At 56.3% G+C, this 15,610-nt stretch overlaps 5 protein-coding genes across 5 annotated transcripts; 2 read left to right on the top strand and 3 right to left on the bottom strand.

The window, feature by feature from the left end:
* Positions 1–75: 75 nt before the first annotated feature.
* CHGG_07734 (uncharacterized protein) lies at positions 76–2,202 on the bottom strand (the record flags this gene model as incomplete). Its single annotated transcript, XM_001225389.1, has 3 exons — positions 76–1,236; positions 1,375–2,044; positions 2,105–2,202. The coding sequence occupies 3 exons, from the start codon at positions 2,200–2,202 to the stop codon at positions 76–78; spliced, it is 1,929 nt and encodes a 642-aa protein (XP_001225390.1).
* A 784-nt stretch (positions 2,203–2,986) lies between these two features.
* CHGG_07733 (farnesyl pyrophosphate synthetase) lies at positions 2,987–4,573 on the top strand (the record flags this gene model as incomplete). The annotated part of the gene is made up of 3 exons (XM_001225388.1): positions 2,987–3,106; positions 3,214–3,872; positions 4,549–4,573. 3 exons carry the CDS (start codon positions 2,987–2,989, stop codon positions 4,571–4,573), a joined length of 804 nt encoding a protein of 267 aa, XP_001225389.1.
* Positions 4,574–4,596: 23 nt separating this feature from the next.
* Positions 4,597–7,704, bottom strand: CHGG_07732 (uncharacterized protein; the record flags this gene model as incomplete). Its single annotated transcript, XM_001225387.1, has 2 exons — positions 4,597–6,540; positions 6,613–7,704. The coding sequence occupies 2 exons, from the start codon at positions 7,702–7,704 to the stop codon at positions 4,597–4,599; spliced, it is 3,036 nt and encodes a 1,011-aa protein (XP_001225388.1).
* A 2,490-nt stretch (positions 7,705–10,194) lies between these two features.
* CHGG_07731 (6-phosphofructo-2-kinase, putative) lies at positions 10,195–12,226 on the bottom strand (the record flags this gene model as incomplete). Its single annotated transcript, XM_001225386.1, has 6 exons — positions 10,195–10,674; positions 10,736–11,338; positions 11,393–11,473; positions 11,533–11,797; positions 11,934–12,125; positions 12,213–12,226. The coding sequence occupies 6 exons, from the start codon at positions 12,224–12,226 to the stop codon at positions 10,195–10,197; spliced, it is 1,635 nt and encodes a 544-aa protein (XP_001225387.1).
* A 1,331-nt stretch (positions 12,227–13,557) lies between these two features.
* CHGG_07730 (uncharacterized protein) lies at positions 13,558–14,934 on the top strand (the record flags this gene model as incomplete). Its single annotated transcript, XM_001225385.1, has 5 exons — positions 13,558–13,702; positions 13,807–13,891; positions 14,002–14,080; positions 14,224–14,772; positions 14,827–14,934. 5 exons carry the CDS (start codon positions 13,558–13,560, stop codon positions 14,932–14,934), a joined length of 966 nt encoding a protein of 321 aa, XP_001225386.1.
* Positions 14,935–15,610: the final 676 nt, after the last annotated feature.

The following is a 15,610-nucleotide window of genomic DNA, read 5'->3' as shown; positions in this document are numbered from 1 at the left end:
CTTGGGAGACTCGCCGGCTCGCTCAGCCCACTGGCTTTGATTGAGGAGACGGGTGCCGGAAAGCGGCAGCGACCTCTAGCGCTCCACCATATCCGCGAGCTCCATCCTCGAGCGGGCCTCGCGCATGAGCGCTTTCGCCTCCTCGACCTCGATGCCGTCCTGGCAGAGCTCCATCGCCAGCCGGTTGGCCGTGTCGAAGTCGTCGGCCCGCATCGCGTGCCGCGCCAGCCACATGCGCGCCTTGCTGGTCGCGAACGTCACCCCCGTCCCGCTGTCGGGTCCCGCCGCGCCGTCCGCCCCGTTGCCTTCGCCGTCCGACCCTGGCGCGTCGTTGTGGATGGCGATGGAGTCGCCCAGCGAGAGACCGCCACTGCCGCCACCGCCGCCGCCATCTTCGGCGCCTGCGGCCCCTTCTTCTTGCGCTAGGCAGAGCTCCATGTATGCCTTGGCCTCGTCCACCTCGTCGAGGCGGTCGTACATGGTGGCGATCTGCAGCAGCACCTCCGGGTCCATCTGTGACATCCGGTCGACGGGGCCGGCGCTGCCAAAGCTGCTCGCCGCCGTGGTGTCATAGTAGCTATCGGCCAGCAGGGCGCGCTTGAGGGCCTTAATGCCGTCGCGGTCGCGGCCCATCTTCTGCAGGCACGAGCCGACGGCCTGCCACATCTTAGAGTCCCACGGTCGAAGGCCCGCAGCCTTTTTATAATACCAGAGCGCGTACGCGTGCATCTCAAGTACCTCGTACGTCTGGCCAAGGCCGTACCAAGCGCGGTAATCCCGCCGGTTGACGTCGACTGCACGGCGGTACGACTCAATGGCCGCGTGGGTGTTCTTGAGCTCGACGTATTCGTGGCCCATGAGGGTCCACGCTGAGAGGCAGGAGCGGTCCAGCGTAAGAGCTCGGCGGAAGTATTGCACCGCCTTTTCGTGAAGCGAGAGCAGCGAGTAGTAATTTCCAATCACGACGCAGGATTCGGGTCGGAACTTGTCGATGTTGGAGCAGAGGTGGGCCAGGAAAGCGAGCTTGGGGCGCCGGTTTAGAACGTACAGTATGTTGGAGTAGTGGTCGAGCGAGTCGAGTCGTTGCGGGTGGAGGGCCAACACCTTGTTGAATTCCTGTTCAGCGGCGAACAGGTCTTTGGAGTGATAACACAGCAATGCCTTGCAGGTCATGAGGAAGGATGAAGTGGGAAAGATGCCGAGAAGATCGTTTAACGAGGAGGCAAGTTCTGGCCCCTGCTGGTAGAGGTTTACTGAAGCGTTGGCGTGGAAAATGTAGGACATGATGTTTTGTGGTAGATGGGGGGCGATCTTGGTTAGCTGACGGAGGAGTTAGCTACACACCGCCAGGGAAGGGAGCTACACGTTGCGCACCTGTTCGGCCCTCGAAACGAGGTTCGTGATCTCCAGCCAAGCGCCCCAGTTCCAAGGGAACAAATGTACGCTCTGCATCAGATAATCCAAGGCTAGATTATCATTCTTCTCCTTCGCTAGGACCATGCCATACAGGTACTCGAGAAATCCTTGGCTGGCCGGATAGTCACCATCATCATCTTTTCGTTGGGCAAACCACTTGGTGAGAAAGCGGCTGACGATCACCAGTTGCTTGTTGATGACGGACCCCGAGTCCTGGGGCCCCATGATCATCTCCGTGTCCTCGTCCTTGTGCTTTTCTCCCGCTATGACTTTGGCGTACAGAGCCAAAAACATGCTCTTTTGGCTAATCGCAGGCAGGCTGTTTTCGGGAGAGGACGCTGAAATCGCTTTAGCTTTGCCCTTGCCCTTGGGGTTTGCGACCTCGTTCGGGTTGGTCCCCAAGAGGCTGGCTAGAAGGGGCTCCGGGAGGAAGACGGTGGCGCATCGTTCAAATTCCTTGCAATCAAAGTACGACTTTGCTAGCAGATACCGGCCGAGCTCCTGAGCTTCCAGATCGGCCTCAACAGGGTCAGGATTGGGCGCGAAGACGGGATGTACATTGTTTCCTGGCGCATCCGACATGGTATCAAGGTCGGGTTCTGGAAGCGCATCGAGGATCTCTGCGGCCCTGGTAGTTCAAATCAGTTGACAGATGATCACAACATAGGTACCTAGCCATTAAACATACCATTTAGCAGACTGGTAGAGACATCGTTCGGAGCACTTCACCACTGCTATTTGTAGAGTCTCCCTGAGCTGCACCGAGTCCCTTGGTGACAGGCCCATGCTGGGCGGGGGTTGCGTCAAACAAGCGAGTCGTTATGGCGGTGATGGATTGATGTGGTCGAGGGCTTGGTTGAAGGTCCCGTCAACTTCCAATGTGACGATGTAAATAAAGCCGGAAGGAAGCAAGCAGCAACAGAGGACCTTGGCGTGGTTGGATTTCTGTCGAGGCTATCGTATTTGGATAAGGTAGGTAAGGTCCCAGGTATAACGTAGGTGGTCTGCTAATTCACATGTTTACAATTGGGGCTCGAGTCAGACTACCTCCGCAAGTGGTGACACTGCATGTTGTTTAATCAGTCTTGTCCGAAATCGAGCTGCATGGCTTCGGCACAGGTCCAGACAGGTACAGATTACAGGGGGTGTTGGATCTCTTGTTTAGACGCGTCTGCCGCCAAATGACGCGCATCTAATGGGGAAAACTGCCGGGGGTTCCTGAATTCTGCCGCATTGCCCCCCACCCTTAGAATGATACACCGCCAAAATCTTGCGGCATTCAGGGGCTCGACTATCACAAGCGCTTCCCCACTCTGGGGAGGAGAGACAAAGAGAAAAGGAGGGGTCAATTGGGCCCAACAGTTCCCAAGCTTCTTTGGCCGACGCCGCTGTTTCCCGGCCCACCGCCTGTGGCACCCAAGTTCACCGACCCGGAACGCCCAACCCCCAACTCCAATTACCGAACTCCATCCTCCCCAACCAAACCCGACTTAGTTACGGTTTGTTTCTACGCTGTACCCGAGGTCTCCCAAACAAGAGGAAAAGAAAACAAACAACTCGCAAAACAAAGATGGCGCAAAAAACTACCCTCCAGGAGTTCGAGGCCGTCTTCCCAAAGCTGGAAGCGGCACTTGTTGAGCATGCCAATACCTACAAGCTTCCGGCACAGGCTCTTGACTGGTACAAGAAGGTGAGGGGGCAATATTCCTAATAACCAACACAAGAAAACCGAGAAGAACGAAAGGAAGACAAAAGAAAGCGAAAAACGGACTGCTAACCAACCTCTCCGCCCTCCAGTCCCTCCAAGTCAACGCCGTCGGCGGCAAATGCAACCGCGGCATGTCGGTGCCGGACTCGGTGTCGATGCTGCTCGAGCGGCCGCTAACGGAGGACGAATACTTCCAGGCGGCGACGCTGGGGTGGATGACGGAGCTGTTGCAGGCCTTCTTCCTGGTGTCGGACGACATCATGGACAGCAGCATCACGCGGCGCGGCAAGCCGTGCTGGTACCGGCAGGAGGGCGTGGGCATGATTGCCATTAACGACGCCTTCATGCTCGAGGCGGCCATCTACACGCTCCTCAAGAAGTTCTTCCGCAGCCACCCGCGCTACGTCGACCTGCTCGAGCTGTTCCACGAGGTGACGTACCAGACCGAGATCGGCCAGCTGTGCGACCTGCTCACCGCGCCCGAGGACGTGGTCGACCTGGACAACTTCAGCATGGAGAAGTACCGCTTCATCGTGGTCTACAAGACGGCCTACTACAGCTTCTACCTGCCCGTGGCGCTGGCCCTGTACATGCTCGACATCGCGACCCCCGAGAACCTCAAGCAGGCCGAGGACATCCTAATCCCGCTGGGCGAGTACTTCCAGATCCAGGACGACTACCTCGACAACTTCGGCCTGCCCGAGCACATCGGCAAGATCGGCACCGACATCATGGACAACAAGTGCTCGTGGCTGGTCAACCAGGCCCTGGCCATCGTGACCCCGGAGCAGCGCCGCGTGCTCGAGGAGAACTACGGCCGCAAGAACAAGGACAAGGAGGCCGTCATCAAGAAGCTGTACGACGACCTCAAGCTGGAGCAGCGGTACAAGGACTACGAGGAGAAGGCCGTCGGCGAGGTCCGCGCCCTGATCGCCAAGATCGACGAGTCGAAGGGCATGAAGAAGGGTGTGTTTGAGGCCTTCCTCGGCAAGATCTACAAGCGCACCAAGTAAGCTGTTGCTGGTCGCGTCTTAAAGGAGAAATATCGAGGCTACATCTCCTACCATCCTATTACAGAGATTCAGCACACATTAATACCCATTTTGTAATCGGAGTTAAAAAAGAGAGCTACAGACAGAGTAGAGTAGATCGGGGGTTGAATCAAAAACATGAAGCCGCACGTCTATTCGAGGCTGAATCCAAAGAGCTACAAGTAACGAATACATCGCTGAAACTAGATGTCTTCCCCGATCCCCTTGTTTTTTCGAGGCCATCCCATCATACCGATACGTAACGTCGTTACCCCATACCGTATCCACGCCATGACCTCGGCACGGCCAAAAAAGGAAAAGAAAATAAATAGGTAGGCCACACCAGCAGCCGAAGCGAATCGAATCAAAATGAAGCAAAACAGCCAAAAAAAGCCTAGGCGAAACAAACCCGTATTAAAACCTCCTTCCCCTAACCGCCATCTACCCCCGGCCACGACCCTCCACACTCCTGAGCCGCCCCCTAAGCTTGTCCCTCTCCGCGTCTCCAACCCGCATCGTCTTCCCCCTCGACTGCATATAAGCCGCCGCCGCCGCGGGCGAAGGCACACTGGGCCTACTCCCACCACCGCCAGCACTGGCGTTGCTCCTAACCGTGTTCCGCCGCGCCAGATCGCCCAGCAGACCCCCCTGGATAGGATCCGCGCCATCACCGAGGGTGGGCGCCCGCGGCCGCCCGCGTTGGCTAGTTGACTTTTGCAAATCATACTGGTCCATGAGTGTGCCACCACCACCGCCGCCGCTACCCCCTGATGTCGCCGATGGTGCTGCCGTGTCGGGCCGACGCAGCAGATTCTTAGGTGGTGCGGCGTCCCTAAAGCGCGCGGCTGTGCTGGGGGGGAGGACATGCCCTGTGGCGAGATCAACGAGAGGTTTCCCCTGCGGAGCGCGCACACCACGGCCGCGGCCCTCGCGGTTCCACTGCGGGGGCTCGACGAAGGTTGGGGTGAGGTCGATGAGGGGTTGCGGGGGAAGCTTTTGCGTGGGCAACGGGGGTAGTTGTTCTTCGCCGCGCTGTTCGCCGCGCTGGCGAACGGAGCGGGAACGGGATGGGCCGTGTGAGGAGGTGCTCGGCCTCCGGGATAACGAGACAGGTGGCCGGGTGCTTTGTTGCTCGGCCGAGTGTTGGACGGCGGAGGGGAACCAGCCTGCACGATCTGACCTGCGAGACGGCGATGCAGGACTGCCACCTGACCCGCTCGTCTGAGGGCGGGCGTCGGAGGTAGGGGTGGCTGCTGCATGGTTGTTTAGCAGACTAGGCCCGTCGATGAACGGGCCATCATCTGGTGACGTTGTCACCGTTCCCCGCCGATGTCTTGTCGAGGCCTCCTGCCGCAAGACTTGCTGTCTGCGCTCGTCGTATCCGTTACCAAGCAGCCCAGTTGCAGTAAAAACTTCGGCTTTCTTCCCCTGGAGAGATGCTGGCAAGGGCGGAACTGGAGGTATTACCCCCCCGGCTGACGCATCTGGTGACACGTCGTCACGAGAGGACGGAACTGACTGAATTAATGGGGCTTGGTCGACTGATGGTCTTCCCCTGGGTCCCTGGTCCACGGAGGACCTGCCTCTAGAACAATAGTCACCTCTGGATCCCTGGTCTGTTGAGGCCCTGCTCCGGTAGCCGTGATCACCTTTGGAGAGGCTGACTGGCGATGACACCTCCTTTTTCTCGTGTAACCCTAGTTTCTTGTTCACCAGATACCAACTACGCCAGCCCTGCACAGCAGAGCGGAACTGCCGCGCAACGATCGGATCTTCGGTGCAAAAGAAATGGCAATAATGGGTGGAATCGATAAATAGAGTGGCTTTTTGTTGGCTTCTGATGGCATAGCAGTACCGCTTGGGTGGCCGAAGCTGCTTCCTCATCTCAGCCTCGGTCGGCAGATAGAGGTCAAAGTCGGAAAGATGGCAAAGCCGTGCAACATTCTTGTCGGAAGGCTTGAAATCTTGCTTTTTGGATGCAAAGACTTGCCCATTCTCCTTCAACGTAATAAAGCGCTGGGTCCATTTTCCCGGCCGTTGGAGGAAGTAGAGGGGAAGGACGAAGCCCTCCGGTTCGTCTAATGACTTGGGCACGCTAGAGAGGCTTAGTTCCCTGTCTGGGTCGGAGGTATCTGAGAGGATGATCAAGAAGTTGGACGAATCGTTGTCCCAAGCGCTGATGACGTCCCAAACTAGTTCGTACTGTCGAAGCCTCCTCTCGAGCCCTGGGCGGACGCACGGCTCGATGACAACGCTGGTGTCTGGGTTGATTGGCCGCCCAAGATCGGCCAATGACCGGCTGCAGCTCACCAAAAGATCAGCTGCAGACGTCTCTTTCGTGACCAGAACAGTCACGGTAGTGCCCTTGCAACGCACTACAACGGACTAAAGTCATATTAGTTAAAATCGCACCCAGAGACAAACGAGTACGGCCGGGTAGTCCCAGTATCCACTTACCTTTCCCGTAGGATTCTCCCCTTCGGCGGGGAAGCGCGCCATGTCTGGGATGGAGTTGATGCCAGGAGATTGGGGGGAATGGGTCGAGTCGAATTGTGTTTCTTGTGTTTCTGCCGACGTAGATGTCGATGAGATTGGCAGTGCGCGAGAGCGTTTTGTGAGAGTTGAACGGGGCGAGTCGCTGGCGTGGCTCTTCTTCCGCCCGCGGGAGAAGAAGGCAAACGCCTCACGCACCGGGCCTTGTGGCTGGCGCGGTGGGCTTGAGGACTTGGTCATTGATGGCGGCGGCACTGCGGAAGGCTGCATTGTCTGATACACGGCGGGTTTGCCGTCGGACCTTTTGCCCCCAGGTGGCGGCGGCGGTCTGGCCAGAATAATCCTGTCGGTTTCGTTTGCTACCTGTGCCACGTTGTCGGCCGAAAATGAAGCCTTTTTTGGGCCGTTGTACCAAGGCGGCCGGCCGACCTCGTTGCTAGTCCCCGGCCGTTGCTGCTGATACCGATGGTGCTGTTTGCGATTTTGGAGTGGCAAGCTAGGACTGATGGGCGATGGAGGCAACTTATTATTATTAAAGAAGACGGACTTGCTTGCCGCATCAGGGGAGACGGAAGAGGGGGGCGGAAGGAACGACACTGGGGTTTGGCGGGACCTAAAGACAAGCTTCTCGGGTAATAAGTCGATGCGCGGCGTGGATGGCTCAGATGGCTCGAATGGCCGCGGCCTAATTTTCGAGAGCTTTTTCACGTCATCGTTTCTGCGTCCTGGCCGCAACTTGAGGTTTGAAGCCGTTTTATGCGCCGACGACGGCACAAGGGGTTTGCGCTCCCCACTCCTTCCCGGTACCCTGCTGGGTTTGCTGCCAGGCCTGTCGATGTTCCTATTTTCACTATCTTCGGCCCACTCCAGCGCTGCAAGCAAATATGCAGGGGAAAACGACGGGCTGGTCTGGAGCTGACCTTTGCTCGTGTCGTCGACCTGCAGTGATTCATCGAAAGCCACTGCACGTTTCCTTGCCACATGCCTGCCCCGTTGACCGGTTCTTTTTGGGATGGCTGGCTTGAGGCTGGTGTTGGTGGCAGTCGTTGCAGACATGGCAGCTCGACAGGGGCGTGCTGTCAAAGGGCTCCAGACGGCGCGGGTCCCTGTTGGCTGGCCTGGTCCTTGGGGCCTTGGCGGCAGATCTCTGGAGCTGGAGCTGGGGCAGCTGGGCAGATCGTGGGTCAGGGCTTGTTGCAGAGGTTCAGTCAGCTTGGGAAATGGTTGTAGCGAACGAGGGAATGACAATGCAGCGATCGTAAATTGCAGGCTTCTTGCATCAATCCGTAACAACAGAGTGGAAACGAAGGAAAATACGAGACCACCTCGCACCGGCAGGAACAGTTAATAAATCATCACCCATCACGGACGACCCCAAGGGTTTCGCGTTTGACAGGAAAGACATCTTGATTCATGGCCCCACGATTCCTGCCTTTTTACGGAATGAGCATGCTGGTTTCACCGTGGGCGAGCACCCCGTAGACAAAAAAAGCCGAACTCCAAACGTAGGTGCCGCCGAAACCTTCGGCTGGGGGAGCGAAAAGAAAGCCATTCGGAAGCCCGAAGCCTACTTTTTATTTGACTCGATTTCTTTTACTTGATTGCTTTTGCCGGTTCCTTTTTCTGGGTTCCCTTTACTTCTTTCTCGAGTAGATCATGTCTATATTCTTACCCATAAGATATTTTTTTTTTTTTTTTTCTTCTGTATTTTTTGCTCCATCTCGAGTTCGGCTTTTTTTGGCCAGAGGGTGGCTACACCGCGGGCGAGCATGAGATTGACGGTGATGTGCGGTTCCGCCTCGATGGGCCCGGAAGTTACTTGCTTCCGATTGGCGATCAGCAGACGCAAGGGCTGTTTGACTTATTTCATGTACAGATCTGTCCTGTCTTGCCTGCCAACTCTCGCCAGCCACCACCCCGAATTCCGCAATCCATGCTTTCTTTGGCTCGGCGCGTGCTCCGCCGCGGGTCTCTGAACCTTCGACATTCCGACGCGACCCCCGTGTCGGTGTCGCGATCAGTTGAGAAGGGAAACGCGTGGTGCGAATCACATCAATGCCGAAACGCCCTGCATTCTCTCCTCCACCACCCGACGAAATCCTGTGTCGAGACATCAATTCCTAGATCCTTGAGCGCCTTCGTGCTGAGATGGCAGTCGTACGGCCGCTGGACGCTGGCCTTGGGATCGTTGCCCTCGGTATTCGGCACGATTCGATCGATCGGCGTGCCCATGATCTCGCCGAACAGCTGGCACATTTCGTACTTGGTGTACTTGTCCTCGCTCGAGAACTGTAACACGCGCGGCAGTGACGCTTTGTCCTCTTCGCCCAGATACCGGACAGCCACATCTACACCACACACCCCGTCAATAAATGTACCCCCAGATATCCTCCGTAAGGGCTCAGAAAACAACCCACCGTAGCAAACCCTCGCCACATCCTCCGTATTCGTCGGATACCTCAACGCCCAATGATCCATCCCAACCTTCCCCCCTTCCCCCAGCACAACATCCATCAGACAATTCACCGCGCTCTCCGCATTCCTCCCCGCCTCCACCTCGCCATACAACACCGGCACACGCAGCACCACCGCCGTACCCCCACCCCCCTCCCCCAAACTCAGACTTTCAAACGCCCCCAACACCGCCCGCTCCCCATCCAACTTGGTCTGCCCGTACAGATTCGTCGGGCCCGTCGGTACGTCGGCCTCGTAGGGGGCCTCGCCGGGGCGGCCCGCAAAGACATAGTCGGTCGAGATGTAGACGAGCAGGGCGCCGCGCGCCGCGCACTGCTGCGCCAGCGCCCGCGACGCCTCGATGTTGAGCGCCCGCGTGCCGGTCGGGTCCGCGTCCACTTTGTCGGGGAAGCGGTTGGCGGCGCCTGGTGAAAGAGAAGGTGGGGGTGAGTTGTTAGAAAGGGTGATGGGAGGGGAAGGAGGAAGGAGGAAGCGTACAATGGATTACCACCTGTGGTATGCTAGCCGGTGTTGGTCAGTGAACTGGTCCCGGGGGTAGTAGTGGAAATAGGGGAATGGGGTTGGGTGTTGCGCACTTCACTTCCTCGAGGGCCTTCTCGATCTCGGCGGGGTTGGAAGTGGTCGATCCTTGAGGGTGTTGACGCCGTCTGCGCCCGAGTAGCCCGGTACCTTTGACGACCCAGTCGTGACTCTGGAAAGGCCTTGACGACCTGCCCGGCCGAGGAAGCCTGTGGCGCCGGTGACAAGAGCTGTTTTACCCGACATAATTGGGGATTCGGTATGTCTGAAGTAAGGACGTCTACGTTTACAAGTACACAGCAGTAAAGCCGAACGGGTCCAGTTGGTGGGGGACTGCTCCAATTCCCACTGCGGGGGAGCTTGGAGCTCTCGCGGGGGTGCCAAGACCCTCCCTGGACGTCATCGAGCTCAAAACAGCAGCTGAGGGTTAGGGCTAGTTGGCCTATAATAGACGGTAGGGGTCACGACAACGACATTGGGATCATTGAGATCAAGCCATTAGCGTACCATTGTTGTACAAACCGTTCTATGCAAATTCCACCGCTGCTAGAATTACGTGGCCTTCGCTCTCCCTAGAGGCACCCCCATCTCACCACCTCCCCCCTTCTTCACATCTTCATCGCCCATCTTGTCAGACAACACATCTTTCGCATGGTTGACAATCTTCTCGGGAGGCCGCGAGCCAGCGGGCTCGGTCGGCTCCGGTTCATCCATACCCGGGATGGGCGGCAGTTGCGCGCTGAGGTCGGCAGGCACAGGAATCCGAATATCCTCCGGCGAACCCGGAATGGTTCTCGGGTCGAGGCCAGGGATGTGAATGCGCTTCGCCTCATTCTGATATGCCGCCGGGATAATCTCAATAATCTCATCCCGTGGGAACTTCAGCTTGGGAATGTCCCTGGTGCTGCAGTGCATCAAGTACGAGTACAGCACGCGCAGGACGCTCTCGTGGGCGATGATGAGCAAGTCATTCTGCTCGCGCTCTAGCTCTAGGATGATAGGTTCAAGTCTGACGGCCAGATCGTGGTATGACTGTTTTGTGTTAGATTGTAACTTCTGGGGAGAACAACGAACAGAAGAGAATCCGGCATACCTCAGCACGCGGGTACCGGTGGTGATAGGGGTCCAGCTCGTGCTTTACCACTTCCTCCGGATACGCGGCGCGGATCGCACGCTCTGACAACTTCTCGCAGACACCAGGGTTGATCTGGCTCATCTGAGACCGTTGCCTGACCTTGTATCCCCTCTCTTTCAGCGGCTCACCTGTCTGAACGGTGCGCAGCCGGGTGGATGTCCACACGGTCAGGGGTCGTAGCGGCAGATCAGGGCCGTCCTGGTCAATGGATGCCTGGCGTTCCTGCTCCCGGTGCCGGAGGAGAGTCTCCGTCATCTTCTCCGCATAGATCTTGCCTTCCTCGGACAGCGGAGCATCGGCCTTATACGAATCTTCGTCTGTCGCGGGGCCGGCGCGGACGAAAAAGGTCGTGCGGCACTTTATGTGCAGATTGGTCAAATAGAAGACGATTCTGTGAGACAGGTAGTTGAAGCTGACGTTGTTGTAGTAAAACGCCTGGCCAGCGTTGATCATCTTGACGTAATTCAATTCGTCCTCATCCATGGTTTCGAACACCGGGATCTTGGTCTCAATACGTTTGAGGTAGTGCTTGGCCGCCTCATCGGGGTCCATTCCGTGGAACTTGGCACGTCAGTACTCGAATTTTGACACGTTCTGTTTACCACAGTTACTTACATCGGGAGATGAGATTTTGACATTGCGGGCATTCTCCTTCAGGATCTCTTGGTCGTCGACAAAGGACTCGATGAAGAGCGTCTACGAGTCATCTGTCAGTAAGCATACCCTGAAAGTGGCACACCCAACGAGGGTCTCACCTGAACGTCGTTCTTCGCAAATTCTTCGGCTAGGACCCTGCGGCCGCTGGCAGTCGGGTTCACGGCGTCATAAATGGCGACCTGTCCGTTCTCGTGGTTCAACCAAGCATAGATGTCATCCCTGCACTTCTTGAGGATTTTCTGACGGAGCATGACCGAAGCCGGAGATGCGTTGGGATAGAAATAATCCTGCGGAACATGGCCTCCCTCAACCGTCGCCCGGCGATAATCTCCAAGGTGGAATATCCGAGTTTTCACCCCAAGCCTGCAACGCGTGAGTATCACCATGTGCAGAGGGAGCGGTTATATCTACCAAGAAAGATAGCGAGCCATTGAGACACAGATGTGACTATGATTTCGTTAGTTCAGTCCTAGAATTGGGCTATCCAAGGTCTTCCTACGTCTTTCCGCGGGCAGGGAGGCCGACCATGATGATGGCGATTCTTCCAGAGTGGAACAACCTGCCAGACATGGTGCTGTACAACTGCGCCGGCGCCAAGTTACCTTCATCGTCGTGGACGTCATGGATGCCGTCGATGAAGGTTGAGCTTTTGCGGCGGTAACGAGGGGCGTTCACCGCAATTTTAGCGGTACTGCAACAGTCAGCGACGAGATATCTCTCAATATATTCCGTATATTCTATCACATCCGGGGGGTCAACAGCGATGGCGAGGGCTTACAGGAGGGTATCCATGTTTGCAATGTCGACTCTAAACAAGTTGCAGGTTCAATGGCCACAGCAGAAGTGGTCGAGATCTCGAGGTAATTTCGTATCACCACCTAACCCCACGCCGAGAAGCTGAGGTACGAAGGACAAGCCCGTCCCTATAAAGCAGGCACAAAGATGGATGGCTTTCTTGGCTGCACAGGGAGCTGAGTAGAGAAAAGCGGAACCAAACAAGTGCAGGGGCCGCAATAATTAGGTACTTGTCCTTTGTGATATGTGATATCAGTATGGTTCCCAAGTGTGAGAGAAATGCTACCGAGGATGTATGCCCGAATAAAACCTCAAAAGGTGGCGAGTAGGTCAAGAAGTAAGTACCTACCTTAGGTGGTAGAAATGCCCAAGCTCACTCTGGCAATGACACACACTTATCAGGGGCCCCACTCTCAGCCGGACAGAACCCGAACAAATTCGATGAGTCTCGTGACCAAGGAGGCAAGGGCTGCTGATCTAAATGCTTGTTAGGTGAGGATGAAGCACAGGAATAGCTCTTGGAAATGCAGGATGCTCTCAATGGTTGTCACGTTGTGTCATGCGTGAGATTTGGAAAACGGGCAAGGGAGCTCGGGTTGGGTCGGGCAGAGCTCCGGTTGCCCCATGCATGCACCCGCCGGTATTCGTAACTTTGCCCTGTTTATGGCATTCCTCGCAGACATGTCGTTTCCTTCCTGGGACACCCATTGCAATAAGGAAGGAAGGCACCAAGGATTCTACTTCGTACAGTTAGGGCGAATGATACAGCTTTTAAGCACTACCTGTTATGTACTCATTCACAACATCTCATTTGTTGATGAGTTGATGGTGCTCTGCTTCTTTTTGTTAACTCATAGCTGTGCCAATAACTGAATGAAAGAGGGCCGGGCCGGGATGAACCGCGGCAATTGTCGGTGCTTGATTTCTCCGATCCGCCTAGGTAGTGAGTTCCATTTCTGGTAGGTCGTGGGTCGCTGGCGCTGGGCGTGGGACGACAAGCCTGGCATTTCTTGGCAGCGGGATTCCCCCCACAGTGCACAGGCCAACAAACTGGGCTGGCTCTGTCTGAGACCTCGAAATTTTTGGACTACTCTTTCAAAGAGCGATTCTCCGGAGCAGCGAAACACCAGCGCCGGCTCAAGTGTCTCCGACATTGAGAGCCACCTCCTCGACCACGACGATCAACCTTATCCAGGACAGAAAGTAGTATTGGGCCTTTTGATCATTGGTTCAATCCCCAGGTCCGAAACCACTCCGTCGAATCCGGTCCGACAAGGCACAAAATCGACTTTCGCGGCCGCGGCGACCCGACTGCTGTCACCACCGCCATGGCGTCCACCTCCGATGCGCCGCTTGCGTTTCTACGCAAGAACCCCGTATTCTCCGGTCTTTCAGATGTCTACAATGCCTTTCAAGAAAGGAGGGAACGGTTGGGGCTCTCGAATCCCGGCATGGTCGAGAATATCGCCAAGGGTACGTCACAGCCTTGGAATCAAATTACGCCTTGGGGGCACCTACCCGCCGCCACTTGCTTCCGGGCGATAGGGATTCTTGGACACCACTGACGGGTTATGCAGAGGTCCAGCGCGATGTTCTCACCACGAACTTGATGTTCTCCGGCCTCCGGGCTGACCTCACAAAAGCTTTCAGCTTCAACCCCTTGTATGTCGTTCGCAAACTCGCGGTGCTTCAGCCATGGCTTCAGATTGGGGATCCCCACAATCGCTGCCGTTGACGCTCTTGGCCGTCGCGCGGTGCTGATTGAAGTCAAGATTTCAAGTATCCCACCAGTTCGCCATGGGCGAGAGGTTGAGTCCGTACACATTTGCCGCTCTCTACGGCACCAGCAAGGTATGCGACCTCAACATCACCCCTAGGTCTGTTCTAATAGGACATAGATGTTCGCGCAAGGAAACGTCGACGATCAAGGTGCCCTCTCAGCGTCATTCAACTGGAGGTGGAGCAATGCTTTCATCACCAAGTCCCGCTTCCAGATCGCCCCCGGCGGCACCGGCCAAGACATGGCCCAGTTTGAGAACGAGTATCTCGGCAACGATTTCACTGCCACCCTGAAGGCCCTCAACCCCTCATGTCTTGAGGGCGGCTTGACTGGCATCTTCATCGGCCAATACCTGCAGTCCGTCACACCCAAGCTCGCTCTTGGTCTGGAGGCTGTTTGGCAGCGTGCCGGTCTTACCCAAGGCCCGGATACTGCTATTTCCTACGTTGCTCGGTACAAGGCGGACAATTTCATCGCCAGCGCTCAGCTGCAGGCCCAAGGTGCACTCAATGCTTCCTACTGGCAGCGCTTGTCGGAGAAGGTCCAGGCCGGTGTTGACATGACGCTTTCCGTCGCTCCGAGCGGTGCCATGATGGGTGGCCTTGCCAAGGAGGGCATCACTACTTTCGGTGCAAAGTACGATTTTAGGATGTCGACTTTCCGTGCCCAGATCGACACCGCGGGCAAACTAAGCTGCCTGCTCGAGAAGCGGGTTGCGGCCCCTGTCATGATGACCTTCGCTGCCGATGTGGACCACTTCACGGTAAGAGACGCGCCCCCACACCTAGAAACTCTTAGTAGTTAACCCTTTCAATAGCAACAAGCAAAGATTGGTGTCGGTATTTCCATCGAGGCCGGTGGCGAGGAGCTCCAGGAGCAGCAGGACGCCTTGGCCGCTCAGCCCCCTCCCAACATCCCTTTTTAAATGACGCCGTCATATTAACAGGCAGAACGACATGAGGCCGACTGGTTCTACATCCACCAATCTATATTGTCCAGCTCCGCTCCGCTGCGCTCATATCAACCGCCTAATTTAATGCCAACCTCGTCTGCTTGGCTGCCGACAGGCACGAGCACTCGTGCTCGCTCTGTCTCTCTCTCTCTCTCTCTCTTTTCGTCTCTATGTCCTCCATATGACTCAACCGGCGGAAGCATGGGGGATATGAGTCACCCCTATCCTCGGGTCAACCTGCATCTTGTATATCTGGCTCCTGATGAACGATAGACGTTTCCTCGACCTGCCGGCTTCATTCTCATGCGGGCTGCCTATCCGGAGGATACGCCACTTTACATAACGAGGAGAGAAATGAAATGTGTATTATAGAAATGTGTCGTTGGGGAGGGGAAGGAAAAAGATTTCTCTCCTATGGTTGTAGTGGTCATCCGGTCCTGGGCAGGGAGAGCAGGGCCGTCAGGTGGGGTGGGAGTCTGGGGAATGATGAATTCACGCTTAGCCGCCTCCTGAAATCCGGCAGCGCGGCGGCCGCGTTGTAGATATTGCTGGTATTGGGCGACATGTACATAGCATATCATATGCACCGATGTTGAGACCACGTCACAGACTTGAAACCAAATGTCTTGGGCACATTGACTGGATGTGA

The sequence above is a fragment of the Chaetomium globosum genome, genomic scaffold, assembly GCF_000143365.1.
Source record: "Chaetomium globosum CBS 148.51 scaffold_5 genomic scaffold, whole genome shotgun sequence".
NCBI lineage: Eukaryota > Fungi > Ascomycota > Sordariomycetes > Sordariales > Chaetomiaceae > Chaetomium > Chaetomium globosum.
Note: the sequence above shows the minus strand (reverse complement) of the source record. Positions and strands in the feature narration are given on the sequence as shown.